The sequence below is a fragment of the Aulonocara sp. 'chitande type north' Nkhata Bay genome, linkage group LG5, assembly GCF_057382095.1.
Source record: "Aulonocara sp. 'chitande type north' Nkhata Bay isolate Kocher_YH1m ecotype deep benthic linkage group LG5, A_spYH_male_GT1.1, whole genome shotgun sequence".
NCBI lineage: Eukaryota > Metazoa > Chordata > Actinopteri > Cichliformes > Cichlidae > Aulonocara > Aulonocara sp. 'chitande type north' Nkhata Bay.
In genome coordinates, this window is record NC_141348.1 from 20,960,505 (window position 1) to 20,985,424 (window position 24,920).

General features: G+C 39.4%; 1 protein-coding gene across 2 annotated transcripts in view; it reads right to left on the bottom strand.

The window, feature by feature from the left end:
• Positions 1–18,396, bottom strand: part of mdfi (MyoD family inhibitor) — a 33,438-nt gene extending 15,042 nt beyond the window's left edge. The window contains exons 1-3 of one of the 2 annotated variants that reach the window (XM_086291988.1): positions 17,963–18,396; positions 16,640–16,829; positions 1,838–1,981 (exon numbers count right to left, since the gene is read on the bottom strand). In XM_086291988.1, the coding sequence (XP_086148114.1) occupies positions 1,838–1,981; positions 16,640–16,790 (295 nt within the window). In that variant the 5' untranslated portion in view covers positions 16,791–16,829; positions 17,963–18,396. Of the gene's footprint in view, positions 1–1,837; positions 1,982–16,639; positions 16,830–17,264; positions 17,613–17,962 lie in introns of those variants that run through there. The other variant, XM_086291989.1, reaches the window with a different exon arrangement.
• Between the last annotated feature and the right edge of the window lie 6,524 nt (positions 18,397–24,920).

Sequence of the window (24,920 nt, forward strand, 5' to 3'; positions counted from 1 at the left end):
TCCCACAAGCCTAAACTAAAGATGATGAGGATGACAGCTCGAGCAAGCAAATGGATAAATGGTGGAAGAATGCCATATGTGAATTTGTCTCTAATTGCCACATTTCATTAACTTTGCATGCAGTTGCACCTACTCTTAAATGTGTTTTTGTTGACCAAGTTATAAATCCAAAGAAGCCGAAACACTGGCTTCTTTTAATCTCATCCAAGTACGCTTAACTCAGACAGGCTCAGGTGACTCATTTCAAAACTTAAGTGTGATTCATGAAGATATGCGACCTGTAGCACAGTGAGACTGGTTATGTTTCCTCAAAATACAACAAAAGAGATGAGTCATTGCAGGATCGTTTTGATACCTTGGGCGAGATCAGGATAGTTGTTAAAGAAGAGTCTTTGCATGCCATGTTGCATTTGTTGTCTCTCTCAAACCAGCATAGCAAGCAGCATGACATTATCTGATCATTCCCTATCATTGTGTGTATCATGCACATACACCACAACAATCATTGCAAGCAATTTTAAGCTATTAGTGCAGACTATTGCGACAAGACAAATAAAAAAATAAAGAAAAAGAAATTTAAATCAATCCACCAGCTTAAAATGTAAGTGAAAAGTGAAGAGGTGCATTAAGTTGGGGGAAAAAAAAGAAATTTGTATGACACTGAGGTGGTAACAAAGCATACTCCGTCGCATTACCTTTTAATTTTGTGTATATATATTTAGCTTGTTGTGTACTATAGTAATATATGTGCTTTTACAATGTATTTGAATTGCTGCTAGAACAGTGTAATTTCCAATATCCACCTTCACTATATAATGATCTCTATGCCATGGGCCTGCTCTGTGCATCATGGATGAGTTTAGTGGGGAGAGGCAACAAATAAGCTGTACCTATAGAGGGAATATGAAAGATTAAGTCAGCTTCTGCTACCAAAAACTTGGGCTAATGCAGATGTACTTGCCCTCTTTCTAATGGCCAGTAGCGGGAGTCTCTTCTGTTTGGAAGAAGAAGTCTCACTGCATAGATGTCTTTGAGAAAATTAGTTTGCTGCTAACTTGATTTATGACCTCTGTAAACACTTTCTTGAAACGTTTATTGTGTTTAACATCATCTGTAAAAAACATGATTTTCATTTTGTTTATTATAATCCCCATTTGAGCAAACCAGATGCAGGGCTTGTTCGTAATGCAGTGTAGCTACATTACGATTCACAAGATGCTACTAAACATGTGGATTTGACCATGTGTATCAGTCAAATTCCCTCCTTGCTTTTTAGGCCTTTAAAAAAAAACCCAAAGATGGTGACAGCTGGGGCTACAGAGCAGGTGATTACAGAATTACATGAAATCTATGTGATTTGACTCCTCTTGTTTTGACTAACTCAAAGTTGAATATTAATAATAATAAAAACCTAAAAAAAGAAGAAGAAGAAAAACTAACTTAAGAAAAGTTGCTGTCATGCGACTATTTTTATTACGGTGATATTCTAACAAACCTGGGGAAGGATTAAAATGTAGGAAAGTGAAAGAAAAGAGTAAAAGGTGTTTCATTTTGAGTGTTCAGACTTGGGTGCACACTTGGTTGTATTGGGAAAAAAAATCAGAAAGCTAACCTACTTAGCTGACAGATGTGGATGTAGATATTTCTGTCTGCGTGTATGATTACCTGACCTATTTCTTGAGGGTGTGCAAATGTGTTTGTTAAAGGTCAGGACAATGTGACTCATCAAACCAGTGATCAGTAATGGAAAAAAAGTCTCACTGGTCTCTCAAGTGTGCGAGTGTGTCCCGATGTGTGAATGTGTATGCATGTGTGTTTGTGAGGGTGCTTTACTCACATGTGATACTCTTGTAAGGTGCTGTAAGCGCCAAATCTGGATGGCTGGTGCCGGAGCTGCAGTTGTCGCCATCATCGCCTTGCAACCGTTCCGGGGTGCCATTTAACCTCAATATGAGGGGCTCAGTGTAGGTGTGGGCCACATCTGCAAAACACACAGGTACACAGACACACACACGAACAAGTTAAAGAAAACGTCTAAAAACAGATCTCAGTGTTTTAGATTTACTGTATGTTATGTGCTGAGTAGCTGGGTGGACTTTTATGAATGTATTAATGTTTATGCTTGAACAGATTCCCAGTTTTGTTTCCTATTATCAAAAATAACCAGCAAGCTGTTTCCCCACTTGTGGTAAACTTGCCTACTCTGTTGTCATTTCCCATCCACCAGCACCTAATTAATTTTAACAGAGTAGCTCTGCTGACTTCAACAAAGCAAAAGATTTTGTCTATGTGTTGGTGTGTGCTCTCTCTGTCCTAAACTTGCATCTGGAAGTAGTTAAATCCAAACCCTTGTGACTGTTTAGGGGTCCATGTGTATGCTTGTGAAACCTGAAATCTTTGTGGGTCTATATGTGTGTGCATGTCTCTTTTTGCAAGCCAGTGTCTGTTGAACACATAAGAGTGCATGCACACAATATATATGCAGTAAATACATGTCTGGGTGTTTTATATGTTCAAAGGTACCATGCAGTCCTCTAATGAAGCTGTTATTATACAAACACACACATGCACTCATATGCACACCATACACACACAAAACACAGAGGCCTTCAAAGTGAGGCAGGCCTCTGAGAGGTGAAGACTCATTCCTGGGCAAATGGGAGCCAGCTGGGCTTGATAAACACACACATACACGTACACACATACAAACCAAACCACGTCCTGTGCATGGACTCAACACTTCCCGGCTCTGTTTATTTACTCTATCCACTCTCCCTCACTCCTCTATCTGTTCTCTCTTTCCTGTCCCCAGCTTCTCGGGTTCACATTCCCTTTTGACGCAGATACATTCCTGTGCATTTCTGGCATAATTCTATGGATCCATTCTCATTTTTATGGCTGAACTTTTATACAGTCTGTCCAGTAAAGACCGTATAAATGTAATATTCAAATAAATAAGCAAGCCACAGGCTTTAAGCAAACTGAGTAATTATACAAAACAAGAAAGACAACCCAAACAAACAAAAAATAATTTTTTGCAAGAGCTGTGTAATTTTTTAGAGTATACATAGATGGTCGTGAGATAGGTTTTTCCAATATATGCTGCAATTTACTGATAGCTGTGCAGTAGGACGAGAAGGAGAAAAGATATAGTTATCAAGGTGAAGTCATAAACAGCAGCAAGCAAATCATTGGGTGATTTAGCTAAATGAAAAAAAATCAAAATACAAATCAATGCACATGACAGTAAATGTAATTACTAAACTGAGAAGCAATGACATTTGCATTTCTTAAGATGTCATTTCTAGTAACATGCATGATTAAAATTAGGTCTAGGCTACGATACTGTTAGCTGTTCCACCTAAACATATGAAAACAACATGATGGGATTTCACAACTTGAATAAATATGTTTATTCATTTGAAAAAATGTTGTAGAGTTGCGCAATAATTGCATTTTAATGCCAATCTTAAGGTCAAATGTCTTTTGGTTTTCACACACACTAATTTGTCTTTTGTCCTATTATTTATTACTGTTAACACAGTTTTTGGGGTTCTGCATTGTCGGTCAGATAAAATATCAGACTGTTATTTTTCTTAAATAGGTTTTAAAAATTTTATAGAAAAGAAAAACTTTCTGCAATAATCATTCTAATTCCACATTTAAAGCTACTAAACTTTGAAATATATAAATTGTAATATTAACTACAGACATCTATATAGCTTGATCACTATGAGCACTGCTATGTCTGTCACATCTGACAAAAATAAAACTAAGTCCATATAATATACACGACGAAAAAGAGGCCGTCAAAAGTATTATGATTTATTTTATGTTAGAATTTATTTATTTATTTATTTTTTACATTGATCTGTTGGTGATTAGTCTTTTGGAAATGTTGCAATGACAAACCTATTGATCAGCCACAACTTTAAAACCATGAAATGTCCTGTGGTGTCTGGCACTTTCAGGACATTGGCAGCAGATCCTTTGGGTCCTGTGGGTTGTGGCCTCAGCGGCCTGTTCTGCAACCCGTGGATGTTGATGGGTCTGGGGAACGTCAGTATTTGGGCTCTTTGCTGTGTTCCTCGCGCCATTCCTATGTAGTTTTTAGACGCTTTGCCCTGAGGCCATTGGGCTCTTTAGCATGGAGCATGAAAATATGTTACTTGAGCTAACCTTGATGAAAAGGCCTAGTGTTTTAAGCCTTGCGTGATTTTCTTGCAAAGGTTTGCGTGTGTTTGTATACCTGTGCATATGTATATATCTGTGTCTCTCAAGGGCGTTTTGTATGTGTGGGTATTTTTGTGTGGGAGACCATGTGAACAGGAGCTGAGGAGACGGGAAATACTTCCTGCTTTTCTCTTCTATTTGATAGCGGTACACAAAACTCACACCCATACAAACACACTTAAAACACTTACCGTACACTCCAATAATACCTTCCTGCATCTCACACTCACTCTCATCACACATACTTTTATCTCTGCCATGTGGAAGCGATTTTTCCAAGACCCATATTTTGTCCATTAGACTCAATCAGTCTGCTCAGATATGAAAACCACTAGTTAGAACAGCTGTCCTGACACCAAATGTCTGATTTAGAGGTAACTGTGTGTTGTAGTCGACATGTATCACTGGCAAGCAGTACATGTCTATGTACTATGCATGCAATAACCCACCTTTATATATTTATCAAATTCCTTAAATAACACTCAGTGCTGAAACTCAGTAAATAGTAAATTAGAAGCAAATAAAAAAAACCCAGTATGTGTAACTTCAGGAGGCTAATCATAAAGTCATTGAACATTGTGTTTCATATTCCTATAATCAATGATAACGCTATCACTCAAAATTGCAAGTAACATATAATCATCTATTGTTCTACACAACTGGTATCAATTTGATAAAATGTTTGAGAATGGATTGTAAAAAAATAATAAGACACCATATGCTGGTAGGCAACAACTGAGTCTGATAACTTTAGACAGCTGGCAAGTGTTTAAAAATATTGAGATCAGTATTATAGTTTATTTTTTAAAAAGGGCATTTATCAGTTCAAGTCATTGTGTTTCTCGTTTTTCCTCATTCTTTGGAAACTGCTTTTGGGGCCAATTACCACAGTCACACAAAGCACAGAAAAAAACCCTTCTGAAAACTAAAAGTCAGTCTTATTTGAGTCCCCAGTAAGAATCCAATTGAAATACAGAATTTGCTAAAACTAAAACAACTTTGCAGCAGAAGTCTACAGAATACCGCAGACACTGTTGGAAAAACCCCATGATGGCTTAAAAACAAAAACAAAAAAAACAATAAAAGTGGGATAGGCTCCATTCGTGAGTTGCAGATGAGACACATACAAACAGTGTGAATATGAAACTATGGTTAATAAATATAATTTTTTGAAAAATAAATAAAGAGTTTGCTGATGCTATCGTTCAAACTTTTATCAAAAGAAATTCCAATTGTTATTGTTAATGATCGACTTTAAAACAATATCGGGTTTGAACTCTGAAGCAGGGCACGTCAGAAAAAGGGAGCACCCCAAGCCGTTTGATCATATGATCTTATGTACTCTTGAATCCTTCACTACAGTTTGTCTTTGTTTTTTGACTGTGGGGTAGCAAGGGTTAAAAGTGTATGGGACTTTTGACTTAGCTAGTCAAAGCGTTCCCTTTGTAGATGTTCGAACCCACGATTGTTGGATCGAAACACATTCCCACAAACCCTCAGTGCCATCCAAGCAGGCCATCAACCAATTTTGCGTTGGCATAAGGATCAAAACACATAACCGCTCGACCTCGGAGCCAGTTCTGAGGACCATGAAAGATGAGCCTCTAATTAAAATCAGACCAGACCAATCAAGAGCCGGTGAGGAGATACGACTATGTGTTTACACTTGTGGGTATTTGTTTGTGAAAGCTTGACTATATACCTGTGTATATTTCTGTATTTGCAAGTTCATGTGGGTTTGTAGTTTGGTATATGTACACGTGTCGGTGGCCCTGAAGGGGCGATTCAGAGCAATTTTAGTCTCCTTGTAAACAAACAGTTAACCATTAAACCAAAAACATATGGATCCCATAGGGTAATGATTAGCATAAACACAACACACACAGACACTATTTACATGAACGTGAAAATGATGTGACATATCCTGAATTACCTGAAGGGAAGCATTTCCTGCTGTTCCTCCTGGGGATGGAGTGTGTTGGTTTATAGAGAACAGAGGGCTGAGCTGAGTTTACCTGCTTCCTTTCAAACTATCTCTACACTGTTTCTACAGCTCCACTATGACATCTTCAAAAACGCAAATGTCTAATGTGTATGCAAAAGGAGGTCTCTTAGGCCCTGTGGCAAAGACAGTGTGCCTGGAATGTTTTCAGACACTTTCAAGGTTTCCATGTTATGCTATATTCCAGACGCTTTTTAAAATGGATTACATTCATTTATTCATCCATGTAAACCCACAAAGACAAAACAAGAACAAATTTGAAATGTTTTGTTAATTCATTTTCAGCAAAAGACCAAAATCGTTGATAAACACCTGGTGTATCCTACCATAATCAGTTGTCTTTGAGATGCTTCTACAACTTGACTTGAATCCAGTGCTTAATTAAAATAATCTACACACACACACAGCTATGGGTATTAGGGCTCACTGTTGATGGTGTGTCAGAGTGAAAACCAAGCCATGAGGTTAAAAAATGAGAACCACCAACAGGATGAGTTTAACAGTCTTCTATAATCTGGCCAAAGTGAGTTACTGGGGATGGGCAGCCTTGGTCAGGCAGGCTCAAACAAACACTGTGGTCTTTTTCTGGAGTTGGCAGAACCTTAGAGAAGAACACGGCGCAGTACTCCAACAGCAAAGGCCTGACAGAAGCGGTTACTCACTAGCAGGCACATGACAGCATGCTGGGAGTTTGACATTTTAACCACATTTAGACCAAGAACTCTGGTCTGATGAGACATAAATTAAACCATGCCACAAAACAGATACTTGGCATCACTTCATTAATACCATCTGCACAGTAAAATGTGGTGATTGCAGTATCAGGAACTGGGAGGTTAATATAGATAGAGAAAAAATCCTGAGTTGAAAACCTTTTCGAGTGTGGTCATGACTCCAGGATTGGAGCTATTTCTCTAGCAGCTCCATTCCCACAGGGGCAGATACAGGAAATCTTTCATACCTTATGTAACAACTCTCTACAATGCAACGAAGGTTATCTTATTTTGTATCAGACTGAGGCAAAAGCTACGTTTCAACAAGACAAAGACCTGAGGCATGCTACTACAAAACATATGAGTGATTCTGCAAAAGGCCTAGAGTGTCCTAACCTGGCCACAGTGGAGTATCTAAGAAGAGACCTAAAAAAGGGTGTGGGCAAGCTTTCCCTATCTAAACATTAAGGAGCCTTGAAAAGAAAGAAGTAGCAGCAAGCTTAAAGGATAATGCCAAAGAAGACTCAAGGCTGTAATAGCTACCAAAGGTGCAATAAGTATAGGTCAAGGGTCTTAAAATTGTGTGAATGGTATAAGTTAGTCTCTTAGTTTTAGTACATGAATTAAATATTCAAAATGTTTTGTCATAGTAAAGTACTGTGAGTGCAACTCAGAAAATAAATAAAAAGAGTCAAGTTTAGGATGAGTGTGCAGCATGAAATATTGAAGTGTTAAATAGATGCAAAAACTTTCTGTGAAAGCTTTATTTAAACTTTTGTACATTTACTGACAGAAAGAAAGAAACAAACGTGTGCTGAAATAAAGCAAAACCTTCACTGTGTGATGACAGCTAAAACTCTAAAAACTAAAGCTGTTTAATAAAGTCAAAATATCCCCACCATGTGACTTTTTTCACTATTTTTTGCACTAATTTTCCTTCTTTTATAGAAATATTATTTGGATGTTTTGAAATATTTGAATTTGTGTTCATAAAACAAAAAAATACATTTGTAAATGACTTCCTTCTTAATATTTTGTGACAATATTGACACAAATAAATGTTGCAGTTGTGTTCCTGTGTTCATACAGCATTTTAAAACACTTCATTCAGGCCCACTAGCAGAGAAACTAGCATAGAAGAAGACATGCCGAAGAGCAGCCGAGCAGTTATCTGAGCAGCAGTAATGACTCGAACTGATTGAAAACACACACACTATCAGTGGGGTGCTGACCAAGATGGAGTGAAATATAAAGACAAGAACACAGATCTACGGTATAGGTGAATTGTTGTAGTCTTAATCACTCTCCCTCAGTAAATGCACACGTACACACGTACACACACACACACACACACACACACACACACACACACACACACACACACACACACACAAATTAAAAGGGAAGAAGAAGCAGTGTTTAAACTGCAATTCTAGCCAATTGGAAAATCCCACACCAAGAAACTGACACTGAGATAAGCATACACTCACAGAATAAGTCGAAAATCAGAGATTATGCTTGCTGTGAGAGAATGGAGCAGTGTAAGCTCATTAAAGACAAAAAATGTCTGCTGCTGAACAGGCTTAAGGAGAATTTAATTGTGCCACTCTGTCTGTGGGATTCTTCTGGTTCGTGGGAAAATACTGGCTCTTTGCTAACAGATGCTGTTAGCAAAGAGCCAGCAAAGCAGCTAACAGAACTCTATTTGTATTAGAATGTAAACACACCTGATGTAAAACAAGGACACTGTGCTTCAGTCTTAGTATCATGAACAGAGTAATGTATCCAAAATTCACTAAGATTTGACATTAGAAAAACATTGTTTAAAACGGTTTTTATTTCGATTTTTTTTTTTAGTTTTTAGGTCTTTATAATAGTGTACAGTAACACTTTCCTCTTATTGCTTTCATGTATTTACTGTAACTGTATTTATTACAGAGGTACTGATTGATCAGCCAGATATCGAAACTGGACGATTTTGAGCGTTATGAGCCTTGAATGGTGACCACCCTGTCAGCTTCACGTCAGATTATGAGTAGGTTACCGGTCAAGTCAGATGCGGCAGCATGAGCCAACAGTCGCACAGACACTCACAGGCATACGCTAACATGTTGTTAGCGTGGAAACTCTTTGCTGCAAGTGAAGACGAAAATGTTGGGGACTGTTGGGGGACCATCGTGGAAATGTTTGAAACAAAAATCTTAATCAGACATTGACCAAACTTATGAACACACTGGAAAATGATGGGAGTAACTGAGATTTGTTTTGTTAAATAAATCAGGTAAAGATTGGTGTACAGCAGCTAATTTTCAGTTAATTATTTCTACTTCAGCAGTTCCAAGTGAGACTTACTGCAGCTGTAACTTACCACAATTTGGGGAAAATTGCAAACTTTGATCATTTCTTTTTTTATTATGAAAAAAATATTTTGCATTGACGAAAATTCTATTTTTGTTTGTATGTGTTGACATGTAAAAGTTCGTAGGAAAAAGTTTGAATTGGCAAAAATTTGTATCATCTTAGTAGAGATCCAAGTGGAAGGGGAGGGGGAGAAACACGAGGAGAGGGGAGTTGAGACAACAGGCATTTTATAAAATCCAACAAAATCCCTGCTTTGGAGCTGTCATTTCAAAGTGATGTCATTAAATATGACGTCTGGCACAGCTGCATTAGAAATTGCTTTGTTACAGCCCAACTACTTCGACATTTTATGATCCCAGATGCCATATAAGCATAACAGTCTTCATGAGAACTTTTAAAATTCAAGCCTACTTTTAGTTCACACCACTGTGCAATGTGACAGCTTACTACAATACGATTTGATTTTTTTTTTTAAACTAACACACAAACAAACAGAGAAAGTAAGAAAGTTACAAAGCCAATTGCCTTAAATAAAGATAGAAAGAACATTTCTGTAGATCTTTTTTTTGTCACATGTAAGCAGTAGGGGTGCAACGATATTCGTATCGATATTGAACCGTTCGATACAGTGCTTTCGGTTCGGTACGCATATGTATCGAACAATACAAAATTTGTAATTTATTTTATCAACTTTCCTTCTGACGATGCTGTCTGTGTTGAGCGCTCAGTGAATCTGCGTTCGACTACTCCGCCTAGGGTCGACAGTGCAGCCTAGGCGGAGTAGTCGAACGCAGATTCACTGAGCGCTCAACACAGACAGCATCGTCAGAAGGAAGAGCGCAGGGCAAGCTAGTGAGACAGAAGTTAAGCTCTCCTTACAACATGGACCTCCCGCACCCTCATTCAGATCTGGCGTTTGGAATTATTTTGGTTTTCATGTGACGTATGACCCTGAAGGTAAGCGAGTCATGGACTAAAGTAAAACAGTATGTTGGATGTGCCATGCAATGCTCAATTACATGGGTGGGAACTAGTGTGTTAGCGCAGTTAGCTCGTTAACGTGTTGGCCGTCTAGCCCCATGCACGGGCGATCGGCGGTAGCTCGTTAACGGAGATTTGCCGTGTAGTGGCGTTAAGGTCATTTCAACGAGATTAACCTGAAAGCACTAGTGGGAACACAACGAATATGACTGCACATTTACGCCGACATCATCCTAGTGCAAAGACAAGTGGAAGCAGAAAAAAAACAAGCAAGCTACTAACTTTAGCCGAGTCATTTAGACAGCTGTTAGCACATGATTCTCCTTATATGTTCAATATGCTGCTGAGAATATAGCCCAGAAGAAGCGGATAGTATAGCTTTTATTTTGGAAAGAGCCATTTCTCTGTAATAAACTCTCTTTTCCAAAGATGAGTGATTCCTCAATCAGATACAGGGCTCGCAATATCGCTAGCCCGACGTCCCGGAGCTAGCGATTTTTTCAGTCGGGCTACCAAAATCTATCTCTGCCCTGCCCGTCGGGCTATTGTAGGAAGGAAAAATATATGTCAATGCTTTTGCATTCTTTCGGAAATGTAGCTGGGTAATTATGTCATTGGCATCGGTGAGCCACTGTCAATATGTGACATATTGAAATCGCGTTTGAATTTGCTCTTGTTTTTTTGCTTTCACTTTGCAATCGCGCGAACTGTGTATAGAGAGCGACAGCACTGATCTGTGAGTGATGATAATTTGTGCACCAATTCCTCTGACATCGTCTTATTAATTGTTAGCTTACTATGCAAACATGACAAGTGAAATCTCCCGCAGCTTAAACATGTGAGAGGTTGATCGCGCAGAGAATCGCTGAGCTTATGTGAGTGCGTGTGTAAAAGCAGCAGGATATATATTTGACTACGATGACCTGGATGACTGAGAACCTTCACAGACAGATATATATTTTAGTTCTGCTGAGCCAAATAAGACAGGTCAGGGTGAAGAAGTGACAGCCAAAGAAAAGCTTACCACAAAACGGAGAAGTTATGACAAATCAGACTATAAGGCAAAAAGAAAGTGCAGCTTTATGTTTTCATGGACAAAAGAATTTCTGTGGCTGCAATATGACGAGCTAAATAACCAGGGCTGCACATAAGTGGTCCGCAGGTGCGCATTCGCTGTCAAAATAAAAAACACGCACAAGGGTTAGGGTTAAATTTAAAAACTGTACTTTTGAGTTAAAATATATATTTATAATTTTAATAAATGACAAATTAAAAAGGCATGAACATTTTTTTTGTATCGAAAAAATATTGAACCGTGACACCAAAGTATCGAACCGAACCGTGAATTTTGTGTATCGTTGCACCCCTAGTAAGCAGGGGTCATGTGTTTTTACCCATGACTGTTTCTTGGAAAATGGGTAATAACGCACAAAGAATATACCTGTGTTCCCTTGATTATCAGTCGTCTGACAACTCATCTCTCCTCCAGATGCATTTTAACAAGTGAGTTGTCCTTCAGCACAGAGTTCATGATGGAGGCAAATAGAGAAATGTGAAAAAACCTGAGAGAGGAATAATGATAACTGAGGACACTGTATGCTCATTGTGTGGTAGTGACCTGACTTCAAGCATAAACTGCTTTAATATCTATTTAACTATAAATAATACCATTACCACTTACAAAACAAGCATCATAACACACACACACACACACACACACACACACACACACACACACACACACACACACACACACATATATATATATATATATATATATATATATATATATATATACATGGATGATCTGATATCGTCGTGTTGTTGGTGTTGTTCCCACATCATCATGAAAATGTTGTTCCAGGTTCAACATTGCAACTGACCAATCACATTCTTGTGACATTATTCTTTTGCGCGCCAAGCCATTCGTGCATTTATGAAATTCCAATGTTGCAAGGACAATATCAATTCTGCTTACCATTTATTAAAGGGTTAGGGTCAGGGTCCGTTGATCGGCGGACAGAGACTGTTTCTCGCAGCTTAAGTACAGTTTTTTGTTTTACGGCGGTTTTTCCCGAAGTCGCAAAAGTATGACGTCACAACATTCTGATTGGTCACTTGCAATGTTGATCCTGGAACAACATTTAGTATGATGATCTGGGAACAACACCAACACGACAATATCAGATCGTGCTACATACATACATACATATATACATACATATACATATATATATACACATACACATACACAATAAAAAGCCCCTTGTTCAAATTTGTAATTTGTGATCTCATACCACGATGACATTATCTGTACAACAGGATTGATTACGATTTAAAGAAAGTGCTATAGCAAATCATTAGTGTGAGAAACAGAAAGAGCGCAGGCCACCAGAGCAGCAGCAATGAGCCATTCTCAAATGTTTGTGAGGTAGTAAAGTAAAATAAAGCACGCTCATTTTCGTTGGTCAAAAACGCCATAAAAATGCCTCAAACTGCTCTGAGTTTATTTCAATCTCTGTGAGAAACCAAATTAGACACAAGCCTCAACAAACCTCAAGGACTAAAAAAGGACAAGCAGGAAAATAGCATCTACACACGCGGGCAAAGAGAATGAGTTAGTGTATGAGACAGAGAGAGATGAAATAATAGGTAGAAACAGGTTAGACTGTGACACAGAAGGTGCATTTTACAGAAGAGAGCACCAGGCTGATCACAAAGGCTGAAGAGGCATAGGATGAAGAAGGTGGACACTTGCTTGCTTTCATCAAGCTTTTTTGATGTGCAGATGTTGACAAAAATTGTATCCGCAAGCACCCCACCCCCCAAGAAATAAATTAATAAATGAAGCAGTTGCTTGTTATTACGTGTAGCAACAGTCAACAACAGGCACGATTTAATACTTCAGTCTTCAGTTCATTTGCAAATTGCTGGGACTGCACGTTTGTCATGTCTGGACAGAGTCAGGCAAGCTGTTACACTCTTGTTCCTATCTTTATGCAAAGGTAGCCACTTGCTGGATGTTGATCCATAGTAAACATTCAGTTAAATTAGAATTTTATCAATCATGTTAACTAAAAAAATAAAATACAGAAAAAGAAAGAGTAAATCATTTTAGTAAAAATCTAATCTGTTTGCGGTAATATAGCCTCACGTGGCTTTTTTAAAGGTATTCAAATTTATTGTTGCATTGGACTAAGCACTGTAGTTCTATACCCAGATGATGACAGCAAACTCTATGACAACTCACAGGCTGACACAAGAAGTACCTCACACTTTGAAAGCCTGAAGGTCATAATTCAAAGCAACTGCCAGAGTAGAATAAGGTTAGAACTATGATATTCTGCTGTTTATATGCGAATGACACAATAACACTGGTGTTTTCTTATTTTGCTTTTCAACATAAAAAAAACCACACAAGTTGTTTTTCTCTTATACCCATTCACCAATCTTGAGTGAGCTTAAACTCTGTCCCACAGAGATCAATGCAGCCAAATAAATGCCAAGATTTTCATTTTGCTTGGTCATAACGTCAAACATTAACTAACTACAGCTGATTGAAATTGCTTTCCATTGTTTCCATCAATGCTGGAAAAACAATGGAAGTCATCTTAAACTGTAAATTCCAGCATCTTAAGACGCTGATAGCTATTTGAAATCTCAAATAACATTTGTTAAAATTGTAATTTCACTATAAAAAAGGCTGCAGTTCATCCTTCATGCAGGCAGGGAACAAAGAGAAAGAACCAAGAAAACAATGGCAGAGAATCGGGTAAAGATTACAGAAGAAAGGAAGAAAAAATAGAGTGCAAGAACTCCTAGTGGTTAGAAAGCCTCAGATGTGGTAAGAAAAGGCTCCTTCACTGCATCTTCATGCCTGAGAGAGAGCCTTACTCACAACAACAAGAAGAACATGTATTTTAACACGCACATAACGCAAGTTTATGGACAAGTGATGACTGAGAGAGCTTCATTCACCTTCAGATAATCAGACTGTTTTAATATTGGAAGACAGGAGTGCTAAATATTGTGGCAAAGCATCAATTGTTCTCAATTTAATTATTGCTTTTTTTTAACTGTGAAGGGTCTTATCTGCATAACTTGGTAAAAGTGTTCAGAAATGAATGCAGCGCAGCACCTTTGAATCAATGCTAATCGGTGCTCAGAAGACAACAATGAGAATGGGGATGCCATCTCTCAAAGCTAGCTTCCTACCTAGCTAAAGCAGCAAAAAACACATCTGATACTGACGCATCTGTGAAAAATATGCAAAGCAGTCAATTCAATACAATTTTTAGGCTAGTAAGGAGCAGGTAAAGAGACAAAGATACCGTTGGGTATCTTTGTTGGCCTTCAGACAACAATTCTGACGCTAAAGAACCAAACGGGACAGGCAAAAAAAAAAGAAAAAAGGTAAAGAGACTAAAACTCACATCATCAGTTATGCTGGTTAAGTACCTCTCACAGGAACAGAGGATGCCATCCTAGAAGCTGTTACCCCCATTCTAATTATGGACCAGTGGTCAAATCTTTCTTTGAAGCCTAAATTAAAAATATACATGGCTGATTTTGCACACGATCTCTGGAAAACTGACTACTCCTGCATGTAACATACAATAGAAGATTGACTGCATGAGACAGTCTTACTTCTGGAAATTCTCTGTTTTGTTTAGTCAAGGGAGCTTTCTTAAAAGAGCATCCAGCGGACAGGTCACAGGACATCTACTCGCTCACTGTAAATTCCCACGGTCTTTGAAATGGAATGCTGGAAGGTTAAAAACGGTTTGATGTCCAATCATCCGCTTCAGACATTTACTTTCTCGCATGCAACTCTGTTGAGTAATGTCTAGAAAGGCTCAAGGATACAGCGCATGTGTGCAACCGCCCCATGTTTCTGTTGTGGTGTTGCAAAGCAGCCCACTCTTGATGCAAAGGGATAGGTAAAGGTCCAACAGAGCTAAAAGGATGACCTTGTTGCTCTCAGCAGTAGCCTGAACCTATATAACTTAAACCTGCTCAAACACACAGACCAGACGGCCAAAAGAAGCTTATCTTTAGCAGAAGAAGGATCATTTACACTTTGTGCTGGCTTCCTGATGAGCAAACAGAGGTAAAGTCAGCACAGCCGGGAGAACATGTTTGGGCACAAACCTTCAATTTAATAACTCTCAAACTCTCCAAGAGTTATCATTAAAAATGATGCTGTACTTATAGTCATGGTTAACCACAATGTAGCATTGAACGGAGATGTGTGTGTTGATGTTAAACACAGTAATGATAAGAGTTGTGTCTGGACTTGAATTTCAAAAAATAGACAGAAAAAATAAAAGGAAATAAAAAATTTTCATCAACTATTAAGCATTTTTGTGGCTGGTTCCCATGGCCACAAGGCACTTAAATCTCTGCACACTACCCTAACTGTTAACCACACCTACCCTAATTACCCCATAGAACCTGCGCTCTGATCTACGTACACTCAGTGCTGTTGTTTTCCCATTGAAGCTTGAGGAGACTGAAGTAATTTTGGCTCATTCTGCATGAGTCATTCACATGAAAACAGCCCGAAGCTGAGTCCACATCTTCCTCTCCCCGCCTCTGTGTCAGTTACCTCTGAGCATGACCGATCTCTCAAAGCCAAAGGGTCACAGGTTCATTCCCAAATTCCCAGGAGCCTAATTGTGCCATTTAAGTGTTCCATAGCGCTGAATCAGTCCTGACCACTCAGATCACCCAAGAGCACGGCCCCTCCTCGGACCAGTCTCAGCAATTACCTGACTACACAACAGTTGTGTCATTAAGAAGGCTTTTGACCTTATAAATCTCAGTAACATCCAGCAAAAACACACAGTGGTTTTCCCAGGATAAAGTGTGAGTTCCTACAGTGTAGCCCCCTCCTGAGTCTACCATTAGAGATTATTAATTACTCAGTCTCAAACTTTTAAACACCACAGTGACTCAAGACTTTTCCACTTTAGAGAACTCACATCAACCTATATTACACTTTCGCTGGGGTGAATAAATCCATTCCAATGTTGTTTTCAGAAAACTGTATTACAATAGTTCTACTGTACAGTCAAACACACTCTGGATGACCTACTAACATAACAAGCTTCACATGCATGAAAGTAAATGGTGAAGCTTCACTCTCAAATAATCGTGCTCCATTGTTTTCATACCAAATGGCTAATCTCTTTAATAACTAACTCACTTTTTCACTACTTTCAAACACCGCCTCCACAAAGATGACAACATTGGTTATTGTAAACACTGGGCCTTCGTGGCACGCATGGAGTATGTTTATGTTTCTTTTTTTCTCTTTTGTTTTTTCCCCCAACAACCTCTTTCTTACCATCACCAGGGCAGGGCTGTGGGCTCGGACAGCTGTTTTCTCTCTCTGCGTTTGAGCTTGTTTGCAAACTTGGTTGTGGAGCTGGCAAACCGGGGTCTCCATCGTTAGGTGGCTCTCGCGAAATGGCAGCGGCACTCCTCTCCTCATCCATGGGCGTAGGCCTGGCTCTATAGGGAGGAGGTGACTGAGCCTGAAGCAGGGAGACGAGATAGCCCAAAAAAGAATTTCATAGAGATGAGTCATGTGGAAGATTTCTCGTTTTCTTTTTGATATGAGCAAGAAGCTAACAGACTACAGGTACTGCTGAACCACCATCAGCGCCTTTTGGCAGGATCCTCACCACAGGAAGCAGTGCGTGTTTACAAAGGAAACGTCTAATAACAGCCTGCTTTAAATAACGTCTTCAAAGTATGCTTTGACAGTAACAAGTATTTATTTATATATAACACTGTAAGCCACTTCAACACTGCAACGTGAGGTAGAGAGACAGGAATAGGTCAAGAACAAAAAAAGTCGTATAAGTCAAATAACTTATTCATGAAAACAGACATAATTTCTATTTTACAAATACAAATTATCATACTACATGTATACAAATCTCGGAAACCAATAACACCGCACTTACTGCTTACACTTGCTCCTTGTTTAAAGTAAAAGACGCGTTTTTGAGAGCCCTCGACCATCGGAGCAAGTTTTGTAAATCATTATCGGGAAGTTCAGCGTATACCTCACGTGCCAGTTTGGGCACGCGCTTTTCCTGCCAAAGTAACTCAGCTGGGCAGCTGTTTGCGCGCTCCCGTAGCTCGCTCGCTCCGCACTCGCTGCCTCCCAAAAAGTTTTGACCACCTTTGCCAAGTTTTAGAGCGAAAAAAAAAGTTCGAAGAAGCAGAGTTTGGTAAGCTTCACCATCAACCACCCACCCCCACGGGTGAGTTTCTCAGTGTTTTAAACGGCATGGCCACAAAGTTTGAAGAAGTTTCGGGAAAAGAGAAAAGTCACTGCAGCGCACGCTCACCAAGAGCTAGCTGAAACATGTATACTTGTAGCGAGCTTTTTATAACAATAATAAAGTGTCATTTTCCATAATAAATTCAGACTGAAATATTGAACATGAACGCAAATATGAGTGATAGCTAATGACGGACGTGCTCTGGTTATCTTCACTGCATATCTGCCCTGCGCTTTCTCGACACGAGTCTCTGCATGCTCAGACCAAGCTCCGCTCCAGCGTGAGGATAATTTCTCTGCCTGAGTTAGTGCGGCTGAAAAATCTAAATGCAACTTACTTTGACAACAATAACACCGCAGGAAAAAACTTCTTACCTTCTTTCTGGCTGGAACTCTTTGCAACTGGGCCTTTGAACTAATTCATTTTCTGGTCGCTCCAGGTGGACTTCAAGCCCTCTTCCAATCCAATCTCCCCCCCAAACTCTTGTCACTTCACACGAACACCAAGTCTGTCTATGGCTCATGCAGGTAAACTAAACTCCAAATTCAGAGCATTTTCGCCAGCGGAGATAATTCTCTCTCCGCCTCTAAACTTTCTCACTCCTGCTCGCCCCGTCCTCCAAACCAGATGTTGGGAGGTTTAACGCTGCAAGGCTGAAATCTCTTTGTCTGCGCTGCAGGTTTCCTCGCTTTCTACTGCGTTTCTGCACCACCTTACCAAACTTATTTACAATCTTAAATTGAGTACCCGCTTCGTGCAACCCGTTTCGCCTCCTGACTCCTATATCCTACTTGACTCAGACTTCTGCTCCTGCTGTTGGACAGGAAACTACAGTGAGCAGTGATTGTGCTTCCTCCAGGCTAGAAAGTAGTTGGGCTGAGCTGTACTGTCATATAATTACCCCCAAAACCCGAACCAGACGCAGGACTAACTAAGGCAAGCTTTCATCAGGAATTATGAGCCCAGAAATATGTTTTGGCACTAATAATAGTCTGTAAAGATAATCGTTTTTGCCAAATTGCAGCAATGCAGTTAACATTTATGCTCAAAAACACTTACACAATACAGTATGTTTACAGTTACTTTATTGTCTCTATAACATTTTAATGTATCAAACATAAAACAGGCCACTGTATGACATTCTCTAGTTTGCTGTGGAGTCTCTGTCGTTTTGTATTCTTAATGAAAGTCAATAAAAGTCCCGTATATGCAGGAAAATATTCATTAGCTGCTGTTTTAAAAACAAAAATATAATTTAGCAGTGATAGTAACTTATTGCGTTTTTTAATTACTAGTGTTTGGTAAGATGCCAAGTCCATGTATAGCGCTTTGACACAATCTGACTAAACCTTTGTTTTTCCTTGCAAGAAACAAACAATTTTTACAGTTTCTAGTTTATGTCCTGCTGCTAGTCACTTTGGGGATTTTCATCATTCATTCCGGCGCTCTCAGAGTCTTTTAAGGCCAAGTTAGACACTCAGTGATTCATGTTCACAGTGTGAAGTGTGGACTAAAGCGTTATAACAAGAGATCTTGCGGTGCACATTCCTGCCTTGTACTTACTGTACATACCACTGACATCAGCCACTTGTTTTTCAAATCTGCTACACTGATAACAAGTGCCATTATTAAAACTGGCTCTAAATACCGGCTCTTTTGAAAGTAGTTTATCATCATTAGTATTAAGTAGAAATAATGAATAAGAGAGACATTTTTTTATGAAACAAATGCATGTCAGCATGAATCAACATATCAAAATGTTACACTTCATAGTCATATAAACACACTCAGATGACTTCAGTGATGGTGATGCTGAAACAGTTTGAGATTAAACCATAAATGTATGATACCTCTGTTATATTTATTGTTCTTAGTGTAAGCGACGCCTAATTTGTAGAGATAATGAAGATTTATAGTGCTAACTAACCAATGTGGTGACTGGGTTTGATAGCTTTTAAAAATCCCATTTTCAGTTTTGAAATGAAGGTTGGTAAACAGTTACTAAGTACGTTTTGGCATCAAAAGAACCGGGGGAAAAAATTACAATACTCTAACAAGAAACGAGTCTTGTTGAATTAACATTAGGATGACCAGATGTCACTCTGTAAGTGGGACTGCACGTGCTTTTTATTCTTAGGTTGATTTTCCTTTATTGTACCTTATGCTACATAAATCCTCCACCCCTGTTGTAATTTAAGTTCAGACCAGCTAATAGTCAAAATACTTTTTACACATAATTGAAAAATAAAATATTAGAGAGGCTGTTCATTTATAAATGTTGCTAATGGATGACTTTTAAAAAAGTACTGATATCAGCATTTCAAAGTCTCTGTGAGATAATTCCTATCAACACATTTTGAGTGGTTGCCCTCCCTGTAGCTTTACATGCATAACTTCGTCATCTACTGCAGGCCAGTTTTTAACAGAGTGGGATAAGTGCTCTCCCAAATTTTATCATATTAAAATTCAGAGTTCATCTTAGGTAATTTGCAGCATCACAATGTGCTAATGAGGAGATTCTTGCGTTTTTATGTGATATCAAACTTTCAGCTAAAAATCATACAGTACAATTAGAGTTAGGTTAACACACACACACACACACACACACACACACACACACACACACACACACGCGTGCCAGATAAATTAACCACATACAAGAAAAACCCTGGAAAGTGGTTGACACCTGGGTTAGGCTCCCGCCCACCCTGTGACCCTGAAGTGGATAAGCAGTTAAGAAATGGATGCGTGGATGAATGGTGGCCATTAGCCCACGGATCCATTAATGTCTTGTGTGTTTTTAAAAGATCCAGTTTCCCCTTCTGCTCTAATTCCTGCACTGAACAATGGCACCGGGGACATTTTTGTCATCAGCCACAGAACTTATTCTCTCAATCATCTTGCTTCTGTTTTTATTCACAGTACAGCCTAACTGCTTTAATATCCGTTGCTTCCTTTTTTATTTAGACAATTATTTATATGCTGCTTCACAGGTGTTGAGTGTTAATTTAATTAGCCTTATTTAACAGGTTTTTCTTCATTATTTAAACATATTTGTCACAGAGTGTGTGGTAGGCGCCGCACACCTTGTCAGTCTTCTGATTGCTTTTGTTCTGGTTCTAATGACAGCATTGTGTAGAGGTGAACAGGTACACTGGATTGTTCAGGCTCTAATGGACCAGCCAAATGAATTTCCCACTGCCCTTCCATATTCCACACCTCCAGCAGTGCCATCAAGTCAGCATACAATAATGGGAGAGAGGTTTTTTTTGTTGATGCACATGCAGACACTTTCTCCTAAACCATTTATTCTGTGCAGAGGAATAGCAAAAGGGTAACAGCTTTATAATTTATGTCAAATGAATAGTTTGACATTCTGGGAAATACAGAAAATCAAGCCAATTCAATGGACAAGGCACTCAAAGCATTAAGTAGAAATTTAAATGTGTGAGAATTTTGCAATAGCATATATGCTGGTAGGAGTATTTTGGGGCAAAGTCATTAAACTTTTAGGCAGTTTTGAAAAAAATCTGATTAACCAGTTCATGTGGTAGATGCACTGTTTATATCTCTGTGACCACTTCAAGTTAATTTAGTGTCTTTTGTCCCGCCAGGACTTAAACACACACTTGATACATAGACCAGAAATAAGGGGAACAACTAGTCTGTATTTGTAACAACTTTTAAAGCATAATTATTAACACATTTTTGTTCATTTGTTTAATCGGGTCAAAAACTGAATTGTAAAAAGAAATATAAAGAAATATTTATTGGTTTAAAGATGGTCTTGTTGGACTATTTTTCAGTTACCAAGCAACAAGCAGAATCTCAGTAATTCACAGAGATGAGAGTGAGACACTCGCATGTAACTGTTTCTTGTAATGACAGTCTAAAAGTATGGAATAATTTGTCCATTACCGTTCACTGTAAGCATATGCAACAGTACAGTATATGATCTGCACTGTAGCCAACAAGTCAACAATATCACCATTTTCACTGATCCCAAAAAGCTGAATCTGTTGGATGTAGCGTTTTCAGCAGGAGAAATGTTTCTTCAGTTTCTTCTCCTGCTGAAAAAGTCTGCTTACAGTACTCATTTTCTTAAATCAGCTGAGTCACAACTATACGTTAAAAGCTGGTATTAAATATGCAGTGCATACAGGGAGGCTATAAATTCTAATTCAGACTCAACCACGGGCAAATGGTCCAAAGGCAATCAAATCATTCTTAACTATTCTGAATGGATTTCATAGTACACTGACCTGAACTTCATTTGGGTTAGGTATCTGATGCTTTAGAGCAGGGGTGGGGAACACAAGGGCCGGTGTCCTGCAGGTTTTAGATTTCACCCTGGGCCAACACACCTGAATCAAATGATTAGTTCATTGGAGAACCTCAAGACACGTTGAGGAGGTAATTTAGCCATTTAAATCAGCTGCGTTGGATCAAGGACACATCTAAAACCTGCAGGACACTGGCCCTTGAGGCCTGGAGTTCCCCACGCCTGTTTTAGAGGCTTTACAGTCCTCTGATAACCAGCAGGGAAAGAACAGGTTGCTGTGTTTAGCTAACTAGTGCCTAGGGTGGGGGACAAAGGTGAGAGAGCTGCTCCACTTCTCAAAGGGATTCTGAGCGTACTAGATGATCTCATGTGGTGGGAGGACACATGGAGGAAATGTCGAGATTGAGAGAGGAAGTTAGCCCAGACGGAGACATAGAAAGTGAGGTGTGTGTGTGTGTGTGTGTGTACACGGAGGGGGTGCTCAAAGAGAAGCGAAACTGGAACTGGGCACACTCGGAGTATGAGTGTCCATATCTGAGTATTTTTCTTAACAGTTTCAGTGTCTCTGAATGATATGGTGACTGGAAGAGAGAGTGAATATGAGAGAGAGAGAGAGAGAGAGAGACGGGAGGGTGAAAAATGTGGTTCCAATCACTCACAAAGATGCTTTTGTTCTGTGGCCGGAGCCCTCTCTCTCTCTCACACACACACTGCCACACATGGAGTCATGGAGCTTCATCCATTTTCTCATCTGACTTATGGGTTCTCAGGGGAGGGTTCCTGTGGTGATTTAAAGAAAAAACAACTTGCGAGACACTAACAACTCAAGGATAGTTATTTAAAAAGCAGGATAACACTCCAGCGTGTCCTAGGAGTGCAATTTTGAGCTGCTTGCATACTAAATTTATATGCTATGCACCATTTACTTAATGATTCATTATATACCAAAGTCTTCTTGCTCTCTTATCCTGTATTGCTTGTTTTGTAAAATACATCTGTCGTTATGTCCTCATCTTGTTTGCATTTTTCCGGCGCCCATCATTTCCTGCCATGTAACATGCCATTTGGATCAGTGAGAGCCTGAAGAGGTGCCTAACTGACCCATAACATTTCTGATCCCACCTATCCCTGCTGACATCATGCAGATTGCCTGTCATACACAAGGAAAACACAGCAAGACAGACTACCATTCACTCCAACATCCACACCTACAACCAATTTAGAATAGCTTATTAACCTAACATCTATTTGGCTGGACCATGGGAGCAAACAGCAACAGCTCAGGCATATGGAGAACTTGCACAATCCACACGTAAACCAGAGCTCATGCCTCTGGGTCAACAGGCTTTCACAAAGAGAAGCAACGCTATTTCAGTGTATTTCCACATGTTTATTATTAACAGGATCATACAAAAAGCCAAACCAGTTTTTAAAAATGTCATATTCACTTAAACGTGCTGCTGCAGGGTCGGCTGAAGTGGAATTACAAGCAAAATCCGACAAAACAAATTTTGATTAATTAACTGAGTCACACTGCATGCAATAATAGGTGCTAATTCTATGCTTTTCTTTGTTACATTGTTTTAAATATAATAGGGGCAAATGCACAGTGGCCCACCAGTAAGGAAAAGTATATTACAGTGCTTTTTTCTTTTGGCTTTAGCGAAGAAAAAAACCTCTTGGGTTGTCTTTTATGGTAGACACAGAGAGGAGAAAGAGTCTAAGCTCATTAGCCTTGAATAAACAGATCCATGTGGATGCATGCAGCAGCAGATATACACTGATGTGTTGTTTGCAGTGAGTCAGTGCACTGTTTGGAGCCTAGCCCACAGCTTCAGCCACAGACATTGAGGGGAAGAAGGGAGAGGGACAGACAGAGTGAGTGAACAGGGGAGAGACAGAGATGTCAGCATTGCTCTGGGTAAATGTATTTTGTGACTCACAGGGTCTGCCTGGACCTCAGTGCTCTCCATGCTGTTGGGACTAATGTCCTTTCACACCCACCCGTGCACCCAGTCACACAAACATGCATATTGATTTAGCATCGCAAGCTCATGCACATGGACAGATAGGCAGATGCATGAGAGTACAATCCACCTCCGGACTGTCGAACAAATGTATGAAGCACGCTCACATTCAGGCCTCCTAATGCTTACTCTGTCCAGATGAGCATTAAGAAACATGTGCCAAGGTTCAGATTCAGGTGTGTGCCAAATACTACCATCCCACGCCAAGAATAACCCCTTTGTGTTGCTCTGCACCCTGGCTCACCTTGTACAAGTATATGGTACTAAGTTTCTGTTTAGTATTCATAATGTGTGCATGCCAGTGAGTGTGTTTTTATGCCTGTGCATGTGTGCCTTCAGCCTATAATAGGCTTAGAATAGGGTCTCTACCAAAACCAAATGTCACAGGGATTTAAGCGTCAAGAGTGAGTTTTCTCCCAGCTGACTAACACAGAAGTTCAATAAAAGCACAAGATTAAACAAAGTTTCAACTTTCCAAAAAAACATCCATCCAGTTTCCATTTTTTCTCCCTGTGGCAACATATCCATGATGCAGAGCTGAGGTTTAAAGAGAAGCTGTAGGGCATGCTGCAAACCTGTGAGGGAGACAGACACAGGTAAAGAGCGGGAAGTAAAAACTGAGAAGGTGGGCAAGCTAAAAGTACAGAAAGGTTAAAAAAAGAAGAAGCATTTTTTATACATCATCAATGCTATAAACCCTAATGAGACTTCAGTCACCTGTATTCATGACGTTCCCACTGCCACACACAGTGCAGATCGTTCACTCAGTGTTTGTTCCACACTCTCTGGCCCACTCTGTTGGTCAGAACGTGTTAATGGACCCCAGTAATGTTTGTTGCTGGGTTTGTGTTTATGAGTTGCAGCTTGTGTTGTCTGGTTTGTTTACTCCTCCTGGTGGCCACTCTCTGTATCACATTTTGAACTGTCTAAAGGCCTTCCATATGGTTCAGCTTCCAACTCGGGACAGGATTAAGATTGTTTAACGATTATGTGACATTAGTCTAGGGTTGCATTTTTGCTACA